General features: G+C 40.3%; 1 protein-coding gene across 5 annotated transcripts in view; it reads left to right on the top strand.

The window, feature by feature from the left end:
- Positions 1 to 3,208: 3,208 nt before the first annotated feature.
- The window catches only part of LOC138608933 (mucin-4-like), a 34,201-nt gene continuing 26,728 nt past the window's right edge, over positions 3,209 to 10,681 (top strand). For all 5 annotated transcript variants that reach the window (XM_069681524.1, XM_069681523.1, XM_069681522.1 and 2 more), the window contains exons 1-5: positions 3,209 to 3,436; positions 8,328 to 8,396; positions 8,701 to 8,725; positions 8,843 to 8,860; positions 10,421 to 10,480. In XM_069681524.1, coding sequence (XP_069537625.1) covers positions 3,416 to 3,436; positions 8,328 to 8,396; positions 8,701 to 8,725; positions 8,843 to 8,860; positions 10,421 to 10,480 — 193 coding nt within the window. In that variant the 5' untranslated portion in view covers positions 3,209 to 3,415. The remainder of the gene's footprint in view (positions 3,437 to 8,327; positions 8,397 to 8,700; positions 8,726 to 8,842; positions 8,861 to 10,420; positions 10,481 to 10,681) is intronic.

The following is a 10,681-nucleotide window of genomic DNA, read 5'->3' as shown; positions in this document are numbered from 1 at the left end:
CCTGCTGTTCATAGCATCAAAAACAACACTGAAAGGTCAAAAATCCCTGTTGCTCTGATGCTTGTTTTTGTCCTCGTCCTGATTAAGACTTTGTGTATGCGTGTGTGAGACAGAGAGAGAAAAGAGTGTGTGAATGTTGTTTTTTGTTTTTCATTCAGGAGAATACTATCGCTTGATGATTATAGAATTTGATTAAATGACCTGACCTAAATATATGCTCAGATTTTGTCCGTCCTTTTGTACTTGAATTTGATCAGGCATCTCTATTTGCTTTAGACATTTTACTTTTATTGCATTAATTTAACTTCTGCCCTGATATAGTGTGGTCAAGCAATATCACACTTACAATACACAATATCATCAGGTTTGTGATTATCTGCGGCCTCGTGCCTGTGACTGAATCACAGCTGTGCTGATATTCAGTATAACATCACAACCTCGATTGTGATATTGCTTATATACAACAGTTATACAAGCGGTAAATAGTAGTAAAAAAAATCAATCAAGAGCAGATTGTTTTTCTCCACCGACTCAACTAGTTCCACAACTTAACTGAAACTGGACTTGTTGCCAAGCAACCCAAACATTCTCCTGCACCCTGTCTACAGGTTACCACAGATCAGCTGTTTTTTATCATCTACATTTATCTGTATGTTTTGTCTTCAACCAGTGAAATTAGAGTCTGCTTTGGGATTCAGTGGTGTCAGCTTGGTCAATCTAAACATACACAGTCTGCTGTAATGTTAATTAACAGTATTCAAAACACGTTGCGGAGGCGAATTGATAGAGTGAAAAGTCCAAGGGATGTTGTTCTCTATATCAGCACTCATGGAATGCCTCTTGTCCAATCAGATTACTTTGTCTAAACTAACTGTTGTATGCAACATGACTCATCAATGAGTGGATGAGTCAGGGCCAGGTGGAGGTTTGAGGAGCCAGCAGGTAAATGTCCACAGAAAGACACGCACATTAAGAGCCACAGTGTCCACGGATATGAAAACACAGAAACTCACACAGCAGCGTAGCCAAGGGGAAAGGCAGACAGGAACCACGAAAGCAGAAGGCTGAGGTGATTTCCGGGATTACACCTGTGAATCAATCAAATAAAAAAAAAAGGTCTTTCATATATATTTATTATAGCTTTTGCTCAATAGGACCGAAACCACCAAGTGACAGTCAACGTCTACACCAGCCCGGTTTTTATGCACAAGAGGAAAAGGAACAATAATTACATCGAGGGAACTGCCTCTGGAAACTTTCATCACATCATTCTGCAGGTGCATGTTGTATACTGACCAGACATTGTATTAGATTAGGCATTTCATCCACGATTCTGGGGTTCAAGAAGAGTATTACTACGAGATCAGCAAAAGTCCAGTCATGTCTTTCTACAAAAGGCAAGGCTGGCAGGTCAGAGGCCGGCAGGGTCAGCAACATAGAACCAGCCCAAAGAACAAGTTGGCAATGAGTGTGTGAACAGGAAAAGCTTACGTACTGGCTTGATTACTGATGGAAAGCAGCTGTGTGCCCAGGTGAACAGAGTGACCTCGTCACACCTCAGCCACTTAAATCAAAATGTGCTTTGTGTGCATCAGTACTGGACTCCACACATAAGCAGGAAGGCATGATGTTTCTTGAGGTACCAGTGTAGGTGTCTTCAAGGCTTGGTTGATTAAACCAGCATATGGAGGAGGAGGAGGGCGGCTGGTAGATGGCACTGCAGCAGCTCTGTCACTATCTGAGACAATGGATGCTCCTTCTCCAGCTCCAGTTTTCACCTGTAGATGTTGTTTCTCTTTTGGTGGAAGTTGTTGTTGCTCACCAGGGGAAGGTCTATCTCCCAGCTGCGGAGAAATCCTTCTTCAATCCATGAACATTGACCATGGCAGTAGAAGTTGGTGACATTTTGGGACCATTGTAAATTGTTTGACTTGTGTGACAGGCCTTTTGGCCAATGGCTTAACCTTGAGTAAGAAAAAATACATACATTTTTTTAAATTTATTTATGTATTTTATTATTACTTTTATATTGTCCAAATACTTGATCCATTTTTACTTTTAATCTAAAGTATATGTGAAACTTTCATGGCTATTAAACCTGTTAAATTGAATTGAAAGACACACTGCATGGGGGTGCAGTTGTTAGTGCTGTTGCCTAACAGCTAGAAGGTTCCTAGTTCGGATGAAGTGGGCCTTTCTGGGTGGAGTTTGTATGTTCAGCTTCCTCCCACAGTCCAAAGACATGCTAACCAGGTCAACAGGTAACTCTAAAATTGCCAGTAGGTGTCTGTGTGAGCCTTGTGACTGGCCACCTGTCCAGGATGTGCCCAGCCTCTCGCCCAGTGACAGCTGGATTAGGCTCCAGCCCCCTGCGACCATAAACAGTATAAGTGATATAGAGTCTCTTAAAGTTAAGATTTTTACATAGGGGTAGTATAATAGGGACAGTGCACAATGTTATGCTAGGATAGTGCAATTTATGACATAAAGACAGTGCATCACCTTAAGATAGTGCAATATGTGACATAGTGTGGCATGGCACATGCATGCACTCGCATGTGCCATCTGCGTATGGGGATGGATGTGTGTGCTGGATTATCAATTTAAATTAGCTGGATGGAGCCCAGGAAAAATTTCCCCAAGGGGACAATAAAAATATATCTAATATAATCCAATCTAATGTAACCAACTCTATAATATCTACCCCAAAAGAGAACTCATGTTTTTTTCCCCACAAGCACAAACACACTTTACTCAGAGAGTATCAGTAACATGACACATATTCAACCCACAGACTCAGACAAAGGGCCAAAATCATATTCACTTTTTCGAGAATGAACCATGCATTCATTCAACCAGCTCTCTAACCAAAGACATATTCCAGCATTTTCTTTATAATGCCATTCAACCACTGAATGTAGGCTAATACATATTTTAAAGATGAAAAATGAAACCTACAGTGATCTGTGTCTCATTTTGTCAACATCTGAAACAAAGTGTACACATTTTAACATAATAATACACAAGCTAAATCAAACTTCTGAAATACACATTGCAACATTTAAAATGTCCAAGTCCAGCCTGCGTAGACCAACCTCTGGTCAGAAAGACCGAGAGACCCTTGGAGGGGAGGAGTCAGCGCAGTCTCTGCAACAGCTGCATACAGCCCTAACGAGATAACTGCGCATTAAAAAGGAGCACCTCGAGGACCACTTTTGCCCTGTTGATTTTGTGTGGACTTAAGCGCGTTGTGGTCTATTAGCCGACATATCTGATTGTTTTTTTTTCCTGCAGCCATGTGAGAAAAGTCGACGTTTTGTTTTTTAGGAATCTGCAAATGGAAACTTCTCACCCATTTCCTGTCTGGTGAGAAGAAGAGTTTCAAGTTTGTTAACGGCGGCAGTAACTTTTGAAAATGGAGAGCTTCAGATGCCAGGTGAGTAAATGTGAGAGACATTTTGATAGTTAAACAAAAAGAGGTGTAACAGTTACTTAGTTACAGTATTTAGACTAGACCCAATGTGTTCTCTGTGTGTGTGTCTCGCGTGCAAGCTGATGCCTCCCGTTTCCTTTGTAGCTGAAACTGTCCAACACTGATTTGTCTCTTTCTTATGTTAAAAAAATGTTTTTTTTAGCTTGTATTTGGTACTTTGGGGATGTTTCCATTTCTGGCGGCTTTTTAATTGATAATTAGTTTCACCTGGCAGCACAGGTGCAAACAAATCCCCGTTAAATGATATAATGAAGCAGCATGGCTGTGGGGAGAACATATTCCACTTTTAGACTATTTCTTCATGTGAGAGAACACCCTGCTGTCTAACCAGAGTATTAACTCGAAACTTGGAGGGCTTTTGAAGACTGAAAATATACTTAGAAATACTTTTCCAGACGAGTTATAACGTTTTTAATTGATGACATATTGGAGGGGAAAAAAGAACCAACAGTCATGCACAATTTTGCTCCCTTAAAGGATGGTGTCACATCATAATCTAACATGCAGATGCTAAGCAGCTAAAGGCTACTGTTACCATCTTAGTTAAGCATGTTAGCAGGGAAACACTGATTACTACCATATTGTATCAAAAGATGAGATGGACGGCATGACAGCTCCCTAAGAGTGAAGCCAAAACATCTCGCCCCCTGCTGACTGGCTGCAGTACAGGTCATAAAGCCCGCCTTCTCCATGTTAACAGAATGGACATGAGTCAAAGTTTAAAATCAAAAAACAGACCAAAGAGGAGAGGTAACATAAACATCACTACAGTCATTGAAGCTTCCATATCTGTGAATGTCTGCTTCAGACCAACACTAAGAAGCTGTTCTGCTGTTAAATACGCTGACATGTGCCATCTTTGGTAAGTTAAGTGTGTGTTTTGGTTGGCAGAAGTCGCTACAGCGACTCCACCTGCCGATCTCTACTGTGCAGTCTCTGTCTCCAAATGATGTCACAATCGCAAGATGGCAGCGCCTATCACGGGGGCGTTTTTGGCAGTACAATGAGTCATCCATCTTTCTATACAGTCATTGATTACTACCAAGAACAGCAGCCGATAAAGTTGGCAGAGTGATTACATTTCTAGGTATTTGGCCATGACTAACACATTATGACCTTTATAGTTGTGGTTGGAAAGGTTAGAGGATAACGTTGGCCTACTTAACTCTACAAAATTGAATGTACAATCAAACACTAGTGGGGTCATTTTAGAGTGGACCAACGAGAAGATGCTGCTAGCCTGGCTACAAGCAACATGAAGTGTTTGGAGAAGTTTTGAGACATGTAGACATTTCAGTTTAGTCTATATTAATTCAGTTCAAAGAAAATGAATTGCACTATTTTGATAAAAGTTTAAACATTTTAACCAATTTGCTGGTTCCAGTTTCTTTAAAATTAAGATTTCTTTCATCTAGATGGATAGATGAGTTATTATTCCCTCAGGGGAATAATAAAATGATTAGAATATATAGTAACAAAGACTCTTTGGGTCCTGGACTTTTGTGGGACAAACTTCATAGCGGTCGATGTCACAATTTGACATTTTTGTCAACAATTGTGAAATAATCGGCTGATTAAACGAAAACGGAAACAAACTTGGGCCTCCAAGCCGCTGCCGTATTGCCACTTCATCCGTCCCATTCTTGTTAGAGATTTCTCGGTTAGTCACGTGTCTGTGTGTAAACCTGACACCAGCACCTGCACACCAGGGGACCACTTCTCTCAGACTGATAGAAAAGACTTATGGACCGGGAGAGATGTTGGAAAAAAAAGGAGCGTGGGAGGGGTGCAGGGGTGCAGAGGTGCAGAATGCGAAAGAGGAGGAGAGGGTCAGGTTTGAATTTATGGGAATGTCGGAAGAGGCATGGTTGAGGTGTGGTCCAACTGAAGCACATACAGGGTGAAAAGGCCTGTGGACCCACATCTGGAGGTTCACCTTTACCTTCCCCCTCGTCATTCCTTGGGCCCCCATTCTCCTGTACAGAAAACTGATAATCATACATCTTGAGTTCCCGGAATCTTAACCTTACAAAGAGCAATCACTACTCTATTTACTTTCACACTGCGGCATCAAAATAACACTGACTTCTTGCAAAGTTTAGACAAGTTTAGATGTATATCTATCTTGACACCTAGAACTGGTTATTACTCAACACTTGAATGCTGTTTGTGGGAGAAGGACGGTGCTGGTGAATGTTATTGAAATGGGATTTGTGAATGCTGTTAACACCACGAGTAACATGTATTTCACACCCACTGTTTTCGGGCGGAGGAAGTAATGTTAGATATCAAAACCTGAGCCAAAAACTACCTGCATTTCCAGACGCAGGTAGAGGACAGTATTAGTTTCATACAGTATTACAAAATGGGTAACTTCTGTAAGAATATACGCTGTCAACTATAGCATTGTAAACTAAACAGCAAGATATAGCTCCATATGTATTTGTTACTGGTTAATCACTTTAGGAACAGCCTGATGAATTTTTTTTCTGCTTTTTGTTTAAAGGGGTTCTCCAGCGATCTGTACTTTCACAAAGTTGGGAGACGCATGAGGGAGGGAGTAAAAAATGTTCAGATTCAGAGCAGCAAAGTCTCTGGCGTAGGATGAGCTCCATGCTGAAACTTTTGATTCTCATGTCGCTACTCAAGAGCATCTTTTCTAGTTGTGCAATAAAGCTCCTTCAGAGCTAAAGGAGTCATCATTCACTTGTTTTCATTGAATTGCTAAATACGACTCCAAATTACAAGATAACTACATTTCATGTGTTCAATTGGTGGACTGCCCCTTTTTAAATCACTGTTCATTCACTGCTGCAGCTGTTTTGATCTTTGCATTGTTATTTGAATTTTTTTGATGTGTTTTTTATTTTTTTTATTTTTTTTATTTTTTTTATTTTCACACTGGTGCCACTGAAAGCATCTTAAAATGTTTCACACCTGCTGTGTAGAGCAACGTTTCTCCTGTAATAATGAAGGCTCTGAAAAAAGTTTCAACCGCTAAAAGCCTTATTGCAAATGGGAAACAACCAAAGTAACATCTGCACTGAAAGACGCCAAAGGGACAGCTGGCAGCAACCAACCATCCCTACTCACAGACGGTGTGTTTCACTCCATTCAAAGAGCATCCAGACGAAGACCAGGCGAAGAAACAACCACCAAGATGCCGGCTCCATCCTCCCTTATGACTCTTACAGCAGCTTGTGGACACGTTTATGTTTGTTTTGCTGATACTGGTTCACTTGCTTGACGGTTCACGGCCTCTTTTTTTTTTTCACCATGTGTACAGAAGTTTGAAGATTTTGTGTTTTAATATAATTTGTGTTCTTAAAATTTCTTTAATGGATACTTTTTAGGTTTCTTTCAAGTGTTTGACACAAGGGAGAAAAGGAATTATCTTTTATAATTTTTTTTAATAAAAGATAATATAATACGAATGTCTCATCAAAAAGTCTTTGGAGCATTAACTCTGCTGGGAGATTTCGTAATAAGAGGGGTGTCTGTCATGATAAATCCCTTCATGGTGTTAAGACAATGGGGTGGTTGTGGCTGACTTATTAGGTAAAGAAAGAATTAGAGCAGCTAAATGAAGCTGTCAGTGAAGGTGTGTCAGAGCTGTTGATTGTTGACAGCAGCTGATATCTAACAACAAAACCCTTGCACTTAACCAAACAGCACCGTCATATTGCTCCCACTGTGTGATTTTATTTGTGTGATGTCCTGTATTATTAACTTCAAAGCATTATCTACCTCTTCACATACATGGGAATGATGCTGTGAACGACACGTGAGGGAGATGTGACCCACGAGCAGTTCATCATTGTTTATAATAATGCAGTGCAGGGTGGAGATAGATAAACTCACGGACTCAGCTGCCCGGTTTTACACTGCCAGTTCAAGGACGGACCGTTAGGCCTCTGTTCCGTCTCATCGTGTAAAATGCGCTGAGCCCCAGTGGCGGTGCGATGTCATTCCTTCTCTGAGCTTGCATCAGAGGTAGTAAAAGAGGCGGAATGGAGGAGTAACTGTCAATGTAAACGGCAGAGGGTGGAACAATGTTTTGTTTGTTTACACATTGCGGGCCTTTTGCTTCTGCAACGCCAGAACGCAATATAAAAACACACACTGGGGCGGCTTTACTCCAGCATTGCTTGGTTCAATGCAGAGCGGCAAAGGCAGCTTAACGATGAAGCTTCCTTACAGAGCTGTGGCAGAACCGACATGTTAAAAGGGCAACTGATATAACGCAGAACTGTGGAGAGACATTTGTCTTCATGATCAAGTTTTATGGCATGTCATCTCTTGTGTCCGTAATCACCCGCTCCCTCTGTCTCAGTGCAGTTGTCTCGCTCTCTGTCTCTGATGCCATTCAGCATCAGTTTTTTCCAATCAATTAATATTGTTTACAATGAAGACGATGTAGGCTGTGTGAATTTGCATATATAGCAGGAAAGTGAGATCTGATCACAAGTGGTGTCTCGAGACAGGTTGGAAACACATGTTAATGCCAGGTTTGAAGAGCCGTAGTTTGAGCGGTCCACTTGTGATCGGATCACCCTGCACACATGATACTACCAGGTGTAAACATCCTCTGCTTGTGTTATTTTGCCTTCTTCACTGTAGAATGCCTCACTGTAAAATGTAAATGCATTCATATCAGGAAGTATAAGCTTTAATGCAAATCTGTTGAAACGAAAATAAGTAATGTGAAGGCCAATGTTGTATGTGGCCTTGAGTTTCCTAAATGTGTATATACTATGCTGATAGTGCGACTAATCTTGGCTTATGTGAACAATTGTGTCCTACCTTATTTCTTTTATGTATTATCTTCTTGTAGGTCTGCCTCACCACATTTGGGAGGATTTTTGAAATCAAGAAACATATGCAGTCAAGCATGCATCAGAAGGTGAGCATTAAACCTTATTTAAATGTACACCTTGTGCATTAAACTTAGCAAGTGAACACATGTAGAACTCTACATATATATGGACTGTGTTTTATTTTTCTCCGTCACAAAGAGCTTTAAAAGATCTGTCACAGTGTTAGTGCTTTACGCCCGAGCCTGACGGACCTGAGTTTGACTCTCTCAGTTTAGTTTTTTCAGTTAACTGTAATCCTGTAACATGACACTCTCCCATGTTCCTGTAATGACACATGCCTTGGCATTGGTAAACCATGTCTACATGTTTCCTTTTTTGTTTTTCTAACAGAACATGAAAGAAATCTTCCAGAAAGGTAATTCTTGTTTCTTTCAAACCTTCTATTGTGTCCTGCATGAGGACATACCTGGGAAAAAAAATATGTTCAATTCTTTGATCTTAATTTTTTTTTAATTTCTGTACTTCTTTTTAGATGCGTTCGGTGGTCGTGGTAAGTCCTCTTCTTGTTGTTGTTTGTTGTAAACAATGTTCCTGATTATACTTAGTTTCACCCATCAAAACACATTGTGTGTATCTTTGAGGCCTAAAAGTCCTTCTTATATATTGAGACCAGCATTGTTTACATAAATATTTTCATTGCAAACAGCCTTGGTACATTACTTTAGCACAGTACTGCTAGGGATACATTTCCACTGCCTGTTCCATTTTGGATCCAGTTCCCAGTCTGCCAAATTCCTGGATTTGTTAAGCTCTGACCCAAACAAATTTCTTATCAAACCTTTTATCTCCCTAATGTTTTTAATGAAAGACTGGTATTGAAAATGCACGTAATACCAGGCTTCTTATTGGCCAGTTCTGAGCGTTGGTTTCTCTAGTTTAAATGACCAACATCAACCGCACTAGATTATAGCAATGTTAGCTAATTACTGTACATTTTGAAGTGGCAATTCTGGAAAGTTTCTCAGTTTGTGAATATGCTCTTTCCAAGACTGTGACTGTAATCTACCAAATATTGATTATCAGGAAAAATACCCATATAATAATGAGAGGACCCAGAACAGAACCCTGAGGGACCCCTTTAGTGAGCCCACAAGTTTCATACACTGTTTCTGTGTGTAGTTCTTGTGGCACTCTCAATTAAGTGGCCTGTCTTGAAACCAAACGGGTGAAGGCAAAGTAGATTGTCTTTTGGAAGGCAGAGATTTGGGAAAAGGCGGCATGCCCCAAGTGCTTTAGAAAGAAATGAAAGGTCTGTAATTGTTTTATATCAGAAGGGTTTAATGTTTGCTTCTTAAAAGGAGGGTTTTCTCTGGGTGCTCAGGAGTGTTAGTAAAACACTCAATTGACAAAGAGGTATTGGTTAGGTGGGATGGGAACAGAAAGAGGTCAGAACCAATACACTGACGAAGGAAAGACAGGATAGGGTTGGGCTGCTGGGAGGTAATTGCCTCATAAGGAGAGATGGGTATAAAGGAAGCTAGACTTGAAAATGAAGAGGTGGAATTCGGACAGGTGGTGTCAGAAGGTGGGAGGAAAAATGAGGAACGTCTACTTATTGAAAAGTAGTTGTTGGAGTTGCTCTATGGAAGAGGGGAAGGTGAAGGAGCGGTGGGATCAAGGGCAACACATGGGATAGGAAGATTATTTTGAGGTTGGACATGAAGGGATGCCTTTTGGATTGAAAAGGTTTTAACCATGAGATAAGAAGCCAGAGAAAGAGAAGAGTTCATAGGCAAAGAAGATGATAAGGAAGAATAACCACATAAGCAAGAAAGTTATGCAATAAAAAGTGCTTTCTTGTGCAAATGAGAACTAGAAAGTTGCTATTTAGCGCTTCTAAGAACACCCTTGTTGTGATTGTAGAATTAGGGAAGGCTGCCTTCAACTTTTTGCCAATTTCCAAAACAAATAAAAGGAGGCAGAGACTAAAACTTTATATGTCAGTCATATTGCGAAAGTACATTACTTCAAGTATTTTTGAAGTGTACGTTTTAAATGACTTGGGCTGTCCTGGAATACATTTTATTTGACGAGATATGTTTTCTTGTAGAATTTCCAACCATTATCACGATGAACACACTCAACAAACATGGAAATAAACTCATCATTGGTAAGTACAAAGTCTCTAAGTGCATGTGACACGTGGTACAGCTCAACGCTTAAAAATTAACAGGTCAAATTTTAGCATCCAAGTTCATTTTTGACTTTGGAGATTACAGTTTCATATAAATAATCCTGACTTGCAAGGTCTACCTACAGGCTTTCTCTATTCAATGACTGCTGTTGGTAGTTTTCCTTTTCCCCTCTAACA

Source organism: Semicossyphus pulcher, unplaced genomic scaffold (assembly GCF_022749685.1).
Source record: "Semicossyphus pulcher isolate SPU_LCO1_2020_fin unplaced genomic scaffold, fSemPul1.0.p SCAF_5, whole genome shotgun sequence".
NCBI lineage: Eukaryota > Metazoa > Chordata > Actinopteri > Labriformes > Labridae > Semicossyphus > Semicossyphus pulcher.
This window is presented reverse-complemented; position numbering and strand designations above follow the sequence as displayed.